This window comes from Homalodisca vitripennis, chromosome 2 (genome assembly GCF_021130785.1).
Source record: "Homalodisca vitripennis isolate AUS2020 chromosome 2, UT_GWSS_2.1, whole genome shotgun sequence".
Lineage (NCBI taxonomy): Eukaryota > Metazoa > Arthropoda > Insecta > Hemiptera > Cicadellidae > Homalodisca > Homalodisca vitripennis.
The window spans coordinates 179,641,497-179,655,173 of NC_060208.1; the positions used below are offsets into that span (position 1 = coordinate 179,641,497).

Consider the following 13,677-nt stretch of genomic DNA (forward strand, 5'->3'; position numbering starts at 1 on the left):
AACAAGCTCAAGCAGTAATTAGAAATTGAATCACATAAGACCCACAATTTAATCCCCCAACGGTGGTGGTGTTTGTTGGGGAGATATTGCATCAGCGACGTTTGGGACTTAGTTCCTATTAGTGTTTCGTCAACAGACAGCTGTTGGTGTCCTACATAATAGCGTTGAAACAGAGAATTGCAGTGGTCTATAATAGGCTGAAATTTTTGTGTAGGGTCATAGTCAGGTTCATTGTTTTGGAAATGTTGTGTTGTCAATAACATGAAAAAATTGTAAAATAGTCTGAAATCTATTGCGTGTAAACATATTTTGGAACCATGGTGTAAATTGTGATTTGATTTTTGTCCAGTAAGAAGCTATGGTTGGTTTTTTTTATAAGACCCATGTTGAGGATAACAGCAATGAATGCCCTTGTTTCTGAATAGGAGACGGGAAGCCATCCTTGCAAGCAGCTATGAGCTGATATAATTTCTCCATTGCTAGTAATTATTTGATTAGCATATCTGTTGGTTTCAGTGACCAACATAGTGATAAGACTTTGTGTAAAAAATAAATTAAAGTAGTCAATAGGAGATGCAGTAACTGGAGGGCTATGTTTAGGGCCAGGTGTCTCGTTTAAAAGAAAAGTCATGAATAAAATTAGTGTCTCCTTCATTGATTGCCTGCCAAATTTCATTACCTTCATGATCGTCATTGTCTGATTCAGACGAGCTGTCACTAAAGACTCGCCTGTCAACTGTAGGCCTAGGTAACGTAGGTCTTGTCGAGGGCCCAGGTTGAACTAAAGTATCACTGTCACATTGAGAGCCTATGGTCGGGGAATTACGACTCACAAATCTCGGTTGAGTGTCTTGTTCTGGTGTGTAAGTAGGGTCTTCATCAGTGTCATCAAAAGTATCGGACAATGAAAAGTTTGAATCGTTATCACTACCCGACAAATCACTCAGTAGTTGTCTGTCCACTTCACTTACAGTTAAGTGATCACGATCCATTTCTGAATGTCTATTATTAATAACACATGAAAAGACAGTCATAATAACTACTAAAACTTACAAAGATATCAATTTAACAAAGCATTTTAGAGATCCTAACCTCAAAACGATGTAAACACAACCATGTGACCGAACAGACTGCTATACGTAGCGAGTTGCTTACGCGCCAACGATGCCCCGGCTGATCACCGCCAGCTGTTGTTGCTTCTATTATTCTGTGTTTTTTTTTTATCTTCACTAATATAAAGTACTATGTGAACTATTATTTATCTATTGCAGGATAGTTGACAAATAAAACAATATTGGTTGTGAAAAGAATTCATGAAAAATAAAGCGTTAAAAATTACGATAACAGACGGCGACGACGGATCGTCGCCTGGCACTTTTCGCACAGTTAGTCGGCGACGATCTCGCCGTGGCACTTTTCGCAAGGGTTTTTGGCGACGATATATCGTCGCCGTGGCACGCAAAGGGTTAAACAAATCGGTCTGATTACACCACCGATCGTTGGCCAACGACCCTCTTATTTGAAACTAAACTAATGTTTGGGTCATTGGGCCAACGTTTGGTAGAGTAATCGAACCATACCCGTCGATTATTTTCTATAGAGTCAGTAAGATTCAGATTCTACACACCTTAGGTGTATTTAGAAATTTAGCAGCTTATTACATTGACTTCATTTTAAAACATTTCACACTAATACTAATGATTTTAATATAAATGGTATACACTTTTGAATTGTAATTTTAAAATCGAAAGATGAAAAACGTAGACAATTTAAAGTGTGTTCTTTTTGAAAATGTATATAAAAATATTCATGTATATTGTTGACGTCTTTTTTAAATATAACCCATTTTGTGTTGTATATAACTGAAAGAGCCCACAAAATGCTGCAAAATTAGCTTCTCTTAGCTCTCTAGGCTAGTTAGTAAAACCCTTAGAGCAAATTTCAAATATATGTATTTTTTGTCTTTTTGGTGAGTTTTTAGGAACCGTATTTCAATAATGTTTTGAGATGAAAATTTAAATTTAAATTTGTTTTGAGGTGAAATTGTATTTTTCTTAGTCTCAGTGCTTAGTATGAATATATCGAAACCATAGAGGCAAAATTTATATATAATCCCTGATAGACCAACGGCTCATTTTAAGTTGTTGTGTCATCTTCTTTTCTAAGGCATATTTAACAACCAAAAATTAGTCTCAAGGTATGTTCTCTCACGGTGTGCCGCTAACTGTACATTTGGGTTGACTGTTGTTATAATTTGTGTGCTCTCCTTACAGACCTGCCCGAACAGGTGTAAGGAGTTCAAGGAGTGTGTTCAGTGTCTGGTGTTCAAGACAGGGTCTATCATGCCTGAGGAGTGTATCGCTAACTGTACCTTTGAGTTGACTGTTATGGATGTTGTAGAAGGTAAGTGAAAATATAGTGATCACTATCCAATAATTACTCTGCCTAGACATTTAATGAATAAAGTGAATGAACTCTTTTTACCAGCACTGTACCATTATGTTTTAGTAAGTATCCATACCAAAATTGTAATTCATAAAAAAGTACTTATAGGCTACATTTTCAAATCAAAGGAGGTCCGTTTTAATATAGCACTTGAGGACTTGAATGTCGTGCTGAACTATGCATTTGGAAATAATAATAATGTTTTTGTAAAATTAAGTTGTTTTATTTCGTAAGAGCTTTTAGTCTCAAGAAATATATTTCAGTTATATGGGAGTAACATTCCACTATTTAAAATTTTAGCATCTACAATTGTTTTAACGATGCGATGGTGTAGGTTACAGTTACCAATAAATATTTACAATTCAGAATTTAAAATAAATTTAATGTAAATAGGGATCATTTACACATTCTTAGAGATCGGTATTGGAACCAAAGAAAAATTACATTAAAAATAAATTATAGTTTCATGCTACTATAGGTCTTCCATTCCAGTAATTTCATCTTCAGGCCGAAAGACCGAAGACCGAAAGAGTTTTCCCTTGAAGGTATTTCCTATATATTTCTTGATGAAATCTTTGATACTTTTGTGTGGAATTTAAAAGTGATTTATCCAAATCGAATATTTGAAAATACGTCCGACAGGACCAAGAGTTCTTCTACTAGCTATTTACTTTTACTTGTTTCCTCATTAATGTAAACAGGCCGAATTAAACCATGGAGAGATGGTTCAATATGCTGACGACACGACTCTGTGTATTAGATAAAAAAAAAACAAAACAAGTCTTGAAGTGAAGTCATTCATTGAGCTTAATTCATATTTAAGTATTTTTCAAGAATACATTTGTGGCAACCAGGTAATAGTCCTAGCTCCTCTTTTATTTTGTTTCTACTAATTAGGTCATTATTAAATGTAGAAATTGACAAAAAAAACATACATTTTAGTACATATAGCTAAGTAAATAATCTTTTTGCTATAACATACCAAATTACAATTATAAAGTGCCTCATTAGAATTTTGAGTGTTCCATTGCACTCACCTTTCCAGAGGATCTGATAACCACTTAAATATTGGCTTTATTTCAAGCATCACTCTATTGGGTAAAGGAAAATGTTGGTTGTGGTCGTACACAACATCAACGTCCAATTAACGTTGTCTGTAATTACACCAAGTTCTGTCTTTTCGTGGCAAAAATTAGGTGCAGCGCTTCCAAGAAAGTGTCTTGATAACTTTTAGTAAAAAATAGAAAAAATAAGCTTGCCATAAATACAAAATTGGAAAATTTCTTTTTAACGTTTAGACTCCCTCAACAGTATAAAACATAACTTTAACTGTTTCTTCTATTTTTATAAACCTTAGATCAGAAATAATGTATGATGCACACTTAAATGTAAATCGTTCGAAATATCTACAATCCATTGTAGTAATACGTACATTTTCAATTTAACTGTGAAAATATAAATATCTTTCGAAAAAGTCAGGATTAACATTTTAGCAAATAGCCATAATTCCAAGTGTAATGTGAATTGCTGCAGATCGAGAAAACCCGGACAAGATTTTCTGTGCCTACTTCGATGAAGACGATTGTCGGTTCACTTACATCTACTCCTATGATAAGGAGGATAAAATCGTCATCAAAGCTAAGAAAGAGAGGGAATGCCCACAACCAGTTAATTTTTTAGGTGAGTAAATACGTTTATGTTGTGTTCTAATTTTAAAATTAACATTTTATGTTTGAAAAATAGTTTTCAATAGAGAGTGAAACACAAAAGGTACTGGCTCCACCTGAACCAGAATCTGGATCTCTTACTTGCCAGGCAAGTATATCGCCTTGAATAACAATATTAATTGACCTAGAGTGAACTGAGAATATTATTTTATTACATTTTTATTTCCAAAATCAACAGAAGGCTTAACAAGTAAAAAAAAAAACAACAAAAAAAACACTAGTAATAGTAGTACAAAGATAACTCGTTACAACTCCTAACACAAGGTGAGATTTGTTAAAAATAAACCTTAATTAGGAATACATAAATGTACTGAGAATGTTAAACAAAGTAATTTAAAAAGTTTGATACACTATGTATCTTTTGTTGTTTGCTAATAAACGTTATTCGATTTCAAATTAAGGCACAGCTACTTTGATATGAACCAATCAAGCCGTACATGATTATTATCGCCTATTCACTGTCTGTGACTCGAGTTATTTAGATCCAGCGTTTACTCCTAAATAATTGAGTACAACAAGAAAAATGAATCGTTAATATCCATTTTGTTTTTTATCATTAAATTGCTTGAACGATTGTTGAGATGATTGTAGAATTTCTTCTGTTGTTACTAATTTATTGTTTCATTTTTAATTGTTTGAATGAATGAGTGTTACAACATCACGGCGTGCAACACTTTAACATAATTTGACTCAATAATCATGTACAAAATAAATGTTTGAAATAGGAAGTTTTAGTACTGTTAAACATTTTTTACAAATAAACGTTTATTTAGCCTATGTTACAATATTGTTAATGATAGCAAGGTCAGGCAACTTTCAGTGTTTATTATGTTAATGTGTTAATCTGACATCTTTGTACAGATTTTATGTGTATCTTATTAATAATATTTAATTGTAAGGATCATATTATATTAAGTTATATGTTGTAACAGTAACAATATTTATTATTGTTCTATTTCTGGCTATGTCATCTCTCTTACCAGTATAGCTGGATTTTGTAGGATGTAATATAAATGTTATGCTTTACTCCGTAATTAGATCCTCTTCCGGTGCAATCGTTTCCGTGTTATGTTTGTATGATCTGTTTTACAAAGTCCAGTAATGTGCAGATGAATTTGACGAATTAAATACACCAAAAGAATTGTACCAAATCTGAAATTAGATTTACACTGGCCACTGTACATTGTAAATCAAGGGTTGTAATAAAAACCTATTAAGGTATTTATAATATATGCTGAAATTTCTGACTGCATGTATGAACCCATTTGAAAAAACAAATGGGTAGACTTTAATAAGCGGCCTTTTATATAACCATTCGATTGCTTTTATCGAATGGTTCGATTGTTTTTATTCGAAGAATAATTCGATATTACAATTTATTTAACTTATCAAATGATTTAAACTTATTAGTTATAGCAATTTTAATATAAACAACAAGAAGTAAGTTTAACTAATATTTTGAGACTTTGAAAATGGCGATGAATATGAGGACAATATGTGAGATATTAATCGTAAGTGAAGAGATTTGTTTAAGTGGCTTCAACATGTAAGTTTGGCTCCTGGTAACCCACGGGGAGAATTCTTTCCTCCATTTCACAAAAGCGGTTACTTATTGATATCAAGCTGGGCAAGTTATAAATATTTGAAAGGTCTCTTTGATATTTGAGTCTAGGCCATAGTTGGTTTTGTTGTCTTGTAATATTATTTTAAAGAAAATTGTATTGTACGAGATTCTTCTTGTTATGGTAATTTATTATAAATCTTGTTGTGTCGAATTTTACATACATCAAAGTTAGATTATTATATCGAATTTTTCGATAATAGCAATCGAATAACGAGTGTAGGCTGCTTATTAAAGTCTCCCCAAACAAATTACACACCTAAACACTAAAAACAACAGAAACCCCAATACTTTGATTGGTGACTTGTGAGACAAGTTTGCGTCCATAATTCTTCACAGAAGGGCTACTAATTGTTTTCGGCAATTGAATAGTGAATCAAATGAATGTCTAAGCAAGCGACTTTATTAATTGCTTCCTTTAAAAAACGAATTTTGGATGATAAATTTAAAAAATTCAAAGAAAAAGAATGGTTTTACCAGGCAAAGTTAAGACTAAGAAGAAGTCCTTTCTGACACTTCACCTGGGGAACAACAGCAAAAAAGATGACTTCCAAACCATCAACCCAAATGGTATTATAACTTGGTACAACCCAATGGCATGCGGTTGAAGGACAAAATCGCTCAGCGGTTACCCATCCAAGGAGCAACCACACTTCACCATTGCTTGACCATGCAATAACCATCATATCCGCTAGACTACAACCGCACCATCGGTTTTCCTTCGTTTTACTTTAATATTTAATTTCTTTATTGCAGCTAGAAAAGAAAGATAATTTAATTGATTTATTGTGGATCAGTTGGTCCATTAATGAATCACATTGTATCCTAGGAAGGATGTTTTAACTAAAACTACATCCAAGCTCCTCATGGACAGAGGGAAGGAAGAAAGGCTTGGATATGATGGAGATTTATTTTTGTAATTTTACCTAAAATTGTACATTCTATTTGAATATATTGTGTGATATATATAAACTATTCTTATTGTAGCTAACGTTTTATCGACCCTGTAAAATTATGTTAATTATGATAGTGACAGTCTTGTTCCTTGCGAGCAGTTATTGTGCCGAGTGTGATCGGAGCAATTGTGCTTATCGGGTCAGCACTTCTCCTGCTGTGGAAGCTAGTCACCACAATACATGACCGCAGAGAGTTCGTCAAGTTCGAGAAGGAACGCGCAATGGCTAAATGGGACACGGTCAGTATTGAAATTTTGTTTTGCTGATATTCAAAGTGATGAAATATTATGATTGTAACTTGCTTTTCACTTTTTATTATGTAAATCAAGCTAGTTACACAATTCACAAGTAGTGATTATTTTCAGATATTTCTAATTACAAATGTTAAAAGAAATAAGTATATTTAAATGTTACAGTAGTCTCCCTCTTAACCGGCCACCTAACTGGTTTTTATTTTCAAGACATTGACATCTGTATAACATGCTACTTTTTATTAATAAGCCATAGTTTTAAACTGTTGTGATGAACGAAGGCGATGTTTGAACTAAACTCTATGACTCATACGAACCTGTCGCAACGTGAAGGCTTTTGCTTTGTTCATGCAGGCTCGTGCTGGGTCGCCGAGACACTAGGATGTATCCTGGTGCACCCTAAAGACTGGACGTTTTTGGCACCCTCCTATTCCTAATATGACAAATTTTACATTCAGAATACAAACATTAAACAGTTAAATTGATTTGAATTGTGTCTCATTTAACGTAACATTGGTGCACGATTTAAATTAATATAATTAAATCTGGATCATTAAAAGACGAGGTTTATCTTTGATATTACCGAGCGGCCTGGTTGATTGTTGCGACTGTAGAGAATTACTTTGGAAAGTTGACGAAGAAAAGCTGAAAGAAGAACTTAAGAATGTATGACCCCAGATTTAAAATTCAAGTATGAACGCCGACGATGAGAATATGAAGATGTCTCAGACGAGAAAATCAATGACTGCAGGGATGGCAATGATCAAGAAGAAGATGATGAAGACTACGAGATCTAGTGCACAGTGTCAGCATCATGCAACAGTTGTATCAAGTGTTCATATAAAATTGTGACATGTCTTGTTTCCAATACCCAGAACATTCGAAAGCATATAAATTTCTTCTAACCACCCCAATAACTCAAGCCTCTTGTGAACGAGAATTTTCTAAATTGAAACTTATAAAAACCAGTTTAAGATTGTTTTTGACTAACGACAACTTAGAACTCTTACTGCTAATGCAATAAGAAGATATTTAAACTCCATAGATCCAGCCACCGTTACTGATTATCTTTGTCTCTCTAGCTCTGAATGAAAAGATTTCTTCGGGTTTGGTTAATAAATTCACTTAAAGAACATTACATTTGTGAACAAAAACAATTGTTGCTTTCCTTAAGAAATTAAGTAGTAAATGTTGGTAACGTTATTTTTATGTACGTATTATAAAATTGTCTTTTCCGAATTTTCTATGTATTTTATGTTACCAAAATTACATTAATGTTTTTACTACTTCTTTGTCTTTTATTTTACCCTAAGAAATTTCAAATATTTGAAATGGATAAAATGAACATTAAAATTTAGTAAACAATTAACTTCCAATACACTACTCGTAACTGATCTCACCAAATGCTGGGCGTCACCTACGACCCATATGTGTTTTTCTTTGCAGTCGATGTTGATGCGTGGTCTTCTTCATGTTTTTGTTTTGCTATGGATTATCGTAATGAATCCACTTTTCATCCCCAGTTATGTGATGCAACATATCCTCTCTTCTTTGTGTTTGGAGTGTCTGTTCGCAGTTGAACTCACCTTTCGACGTGCGTGGTTCCCAATCTCCTTGTTTTAGATCGTAGCCATGGTGTTTAGGCGTGCCGAAATGGTTTGTGGAGTTACTCCCAATGTTGCCGCAAGTTTGGCAAGAATAGTCCTCCAATATTTTCTCCAAATCTTTATCTTTAAAAGATCCTTGCCTTTTGACAAAATCGCCATCCTTATACCGCCTAAACCAAAACTCTGTCCTCTTCTTCTTCTTCCTCCTCCTATTGTATGGGTCAACCTATTGTCATGCACTTGAGCCTTAAGAGCCTTTTGCGTACCTCGGAAGCGCACCGTGACGCCGACCAGTCTACAGTTTCAACAGTTGTTCAAACCGTTGAAAACAACCGACCAGGTCCTCCTGACGAAATTTGCCACACTTGTCCAACCTATCAGAGATTGCGCACCGTTCCCTTACTAATACAGGACAGTCAAAGAACAGGTGCTCAGCAGTTTCATCCTGCTTGTCACACATTCTACAGAGCGGATCAGACGCATAACCTGAGAAGGCACCGATCTACTTTGTGAGAGAAGGCCAGACGGTACTCTAGGGAAGGCTGAGACTGGAGGGAACTATTCTGCCCATTCTCAGACCAGGATGCAGTCTCCACCTCTTTCACGTTCAGCGTGAATCCATTTCAAGACAGCCCCAAAGGATTCACACCTAGAAATAGCACGGAACAGTAGAGTCCCCATCACATTGGACGCTGAGTCAAAGTTGGCCAGGGCATCCGCTATTTTATTGTCAGATATTCCCTCATGTACATGAACATAACAGTCACATTGTTGATTCTGGGAAGGGAACAAACGACTTTATAGCAACCCCAAACAAGTTTGGAGTTGGTTGATCACACAAGAGTCCAACGCTTTCAATGCTGCATGGCTGTCTGTAAAATTGCTAATAGTGTTTTTCCTATATCGCAGACGAAACTTCTCACGAGCACACGCTATAATGGCTGTGACTTCTGCCAGAAAGACCGTGGGATAAGGACCCCTAGGGGCTCCCTACATGGTCTCAACCCCACAATTCCAGCGCCTGTGCCACTTGTTGCTTTAGAGCCACCTGTAAACCATTCATTCCCCGCTGATGGAAGAGGTTTCTTTCCCTTCGACCAAGACCCATCTATCACACGTATTAAACCTATTGCATTAAACCCTTTCCACATGGGGTCCCCAGTTCAGAACCCTATCAGAGAGTACTTAACCTCGGAAGAGCCCCTCAATAAGAATGGACCAATAACCTCCAACTGAGGCCTTCTTGTAAAGGCAACCATGGCAGCCTTGGTGAGGTTGACACTAAGGCCTATCTACTCACACCAGTTCCTCACCATGTTCAGAGCAGCATTGGTCTGTTCCGTGACTGTTGTGTTGAACTCAACCCTCACAAGAATCATAATGTCATCCGCGTATCCCTGCGCAAAGACACGAGCCCTTACCACTAGTGTCCTACGCGCTTTCGAGATACCCAGCACGGGCCTGTGTTCATGTACAGTCTTGAATTATTTTCTTTATTCTAGAGCTTTTGTGATGTGTTGACGTTTGCTGTTTTCATAAATACAGTTGCAGGTTATACATGTGTTACCAATGTGTGACTGTATGCTTATATGAGCTTTGTACATATATGTTTTTATCCATAAAACATGTATAATACATCAAAAATGGAATGTAATTTTTGTCATTATTATGTTTAAAATGTTACAAAAGGAAAGAAGTATTTTAGTATGCAGTAATCTCTGAATAAATGATATTTTGCATAAGACATTGTGTTAGTTGAATTGGGAAATGTTTTAAGCCGGTTATTCTGTGCATAGTACCTAAATACTGTTTCGGATTTTGTTTACAGGGAGAAAACCCGCTTTACAAACAGGCAGTATCGACTTTCAAGAATCCTGCGTTCGGTGAAGAGTGATCCCTGATAGACTTATCCGAAGGCATTTCTATAAATTCGGTGCCGTCTTACTGCATCATCCCATCATAGTCTTTAAGGAAAACATTTTCCTTTATCCTGAGTTCATTTTCTAGAAGAGTGATTTCAAATTGTTCTTTACTAGTTTGTGACAATATTGTTGTTTTAATTGTATGCTGTGCTAAATATTTTAACTGGATATACAGTATATTTGGTTTATACTAAAACTAAATTATGTGAATGAACAACTATTTCAGTGGCGCATCCAGAAATCTTCCCTGGAGTCGGGAACAGTCGGGGATACGGAAATCCTCGCATACTAGCAGGGGAGTCCGGGAGCCCTTCCTCCGGGACATTTTTGAAATATTAAGTCCTAAAACGTGAAATATTGTACTTTTCAACTAAAAAAAGAGGACAAATATCAGGTTGGAGGGTTTTTCTTTTTTTAACAAATATTGAACAAGTTTAAATCACAAATCAAGGCCAAAGCTAAATCTTGATGTCTATTGTTAGTTCAAAAAGGATAGATATCCGAGTAGAGCTAAAATAACAGGAAATGTATAACTTCCAGTTTTTATATCTATAACACTGAAAAATACCAGTTTTTGGTGATTTTCAACTAAACTCAAACTTTGAAAATTTATAACTTGGAAACTTATGATCCGATTAAAGACCAAATCAGTTGTTCATGCAAGATAGATAAAGGTGTACTGTAATTGTAACTGTGCTATGTTAACTTAAGAACAGTATGAAAAAAATTGTTATTAAATTACCATCTTAACTTTTATTCTTGACCGTGTTGTCCACAAAATTTGGCATTGGTCACGTTGTGGAGCTCTTAATCATTATCTTGGCGTGTAATTTTGTAAATCATTAGTTAAATTATTTAATGTTTAACACGCATTAAATTGGGCAAGTTTTGTTAATTTACCGTAACAGGTAACTATTCGTTTTACCGCGCAATCGCCAGAATGCCCAGGGCAGTGTTGCCCCGAAGTGATAACGAATTACAACAATCTAATACAATACAGAACTTCACAGAGCTCTGTAACTTAGTCAACTACGATGACAACTGATCGCGTCGGAACTAATGCAAAATATTCTTATGTACCGGTTACTGGTCTGTAAAGAGTACAAGTTACCGTAAACCGTGTGCTTGGAACTGTTGCAGTTACTTTTATGGATCAGATAGTTTATACGCTTACTGCCGTTCCTAGTACAAAGTACTTGGACTGGTTTAGCAGTAGCAGTAACTGGAACATGTAAATGTACCATTTTTAGGAGCACTCTGTAACTTATGATTCAAAATCATTGTATTTTTACACGGTTACTGAAAAATTTGAATTATTGTCCCGTTTGTCCCCTCCCCCTTCGGTGCGCCTCTGAACTACTCCAATACATTAAAAAAATAAACATCCAAATAAATATTTCTAAATGTAACATTACTTGAATAAACGTTAAATTAATTAGACTATCGTACTAAAAATAATAAAACCAGTATGTTTTATTTTATAGTCTTGAGTCAATTAATTTTTAGTTGTAAGCTGTATACTGTAACGTACTTATAAGCCGTAATCATTATAGTAAATAAATAATTTACCTCATACTGCATAATTCTTCTTACTTTGTTTTATTTTTGTAGAAACTAGCCGTAGAGAAGCATATTTGTGCAAACGTTGTTATTTATTAATCGCTGTCTTATATGTGACATGTCGTCTTCAGTGACATACTTATACTTTTGCACTTAATCTAGTGGTAAATCGTCTGTGTAGACTTAGAAAAATAAAATGGACGATTAGCATACTTAAACGGTGTATAAGAGCTAGTAAATACATTTTTTATTATATTAATGTTATTGCCTACGTAAACCTCTGTCTAAATCATTTTATAAAATATTTTTGTTGATTAAGAACTTCAATATTATTGTTGTCACTGGTTAAAATAAATGTGTTAAAAGATATGGAATTTTTTATAGTTTATTATATCGACTGCTCTATGTTTACTTTTAAACATTTAAAGAGTTTACGTTGCAATGAACATGGAGACAATATAGCTAATAAATTTAAAAGAATTATAAACTTGTATTTATCCAGTTTATAAAACATACTCGATATGTGAACAAGAAAATATTATTTAATTTATTTTCATCACCACCATAAAGTTTAATTTGAAATAGACATTTTAATTATGTGCTTTTTTGTTTACGTATATTATTCTATAAGGTCTTCATTTGTTAATAAGTTGCCCTTTTAAATAAACTTCCTAACTGATAGTCCTGCGAGGTCAATCGCACGCCTATCAGTACCGCACGAAAGGCAGTAAATGTCTATGAGAAATTGAAACCTAATATTTTTAATGCATGGTATTAAATTGTATTAGTATCAACTGTTTACTAATAACCATAAAGCTTCTAGGAATATACTGTACCGCCTTTCTTATTTCAGTTACTATGTTATAAAACAAATGGTTTTTGTTCTGTTGGAATGCTTTGTAATTATTATATATTTATTTAACTTCTTTAATTTGGTTGTATTAACTTATAATAAAGCGATAAGTGTTATGACTGTTTTCTTTGATCCTCCTAAACATTATCTGTATTACTATTGGTTGGTTTTCTCTTGGAGGTATTTTGGTATCATTACAGAATAATTGGAACTCCTATTTGTTTTTGTTAAAACTACATAAAATAGTTCAAATTCCAAATCTCCTGTTCATAGTATGCTGCAATACTCGTTTTTAAATAAATACATTTTTACCGTCGCAAACGTTTCACATAATAGCACAGCTATACAACAAATTACATTGTCTGTAATAGGCTGCACTAATCTTGTAGATTAAATAACACTTCCAAACATACAATATAACAAATAATACAAAATACAACAATAAAACATATGCAATAAAATAGGGTATTAATTGACTTATTATGGGAAAGCAATTATGTTAGAAAAACAACAAAACTTATAGATCTAGTTAAAATATAAAAATCAACACTCAAACAAAACATGCAGTAGGCCTATACTTAAAATTAAAAAAAAAAACTTCACTTAAATACTTACTTACATTATAGTACCTTTTAAGTAACAGCTCCTTAAAGTAAACTCTGAATACACTTGAATATTGATTGCTAAAACCGTAAAAATAATTTATTGAAATATTTTCCCCATGTAGGATGACGT

General features: G+C 34.2%; 1 protein-coding gene and 1 long non-coding RNA gene across 2 annotated transcripts in view; one reads left to right on the top strand and one right to left on the bottom strand.

Annotated features, from left to right (window-relative positions):
- The window catches only part of LOC124355112 (integrin beta-PS-like), a 156,243-nt gene extending 144,131 nt beyond the window's left edge, over positions 1 to 12,112 (top strand). Inside the window, exons 12-15 of the mRNA XM_046806069.1 lie at positions 2,274 to 2,403; positions 3,979 to 4,125; positions 6,849 to 6,988; positions 10,436 to 12,112. Coding sequence (XP_046662025.1) covers positions 2,274 to 2,403; positions 3,979 to 4,125; positions 6,849 to 6,988; positions 10,436 to 10,501 — 483 coding nt within the window. The 3' untranslated portion in view covers positions 10,502 to 12,112. The remainder of the gene's footprint in view (positions 1 to 2,273; positions 2,404 to 3,978; positions 4,126 to 6,848; positions 6,989 to 10,435) is intronic.
- The window catches only part of LOC124355113, a 123,210-nt gene that overhangs the window by 108,616 nt on the left and 917 nt on the right, over positions 1 to 13,677 (bottom strand). The window contains exon 2 of the long non-coding RNA XR_006921742.1: positions 7,318 to 7,433. This is a non-coding gene — a long non-coding RNA (uncharacterized LOC124355113). The remainder of the gene's footprint in view (positions 1 to 7,317; positions 7,434 to 13,677) is intronic.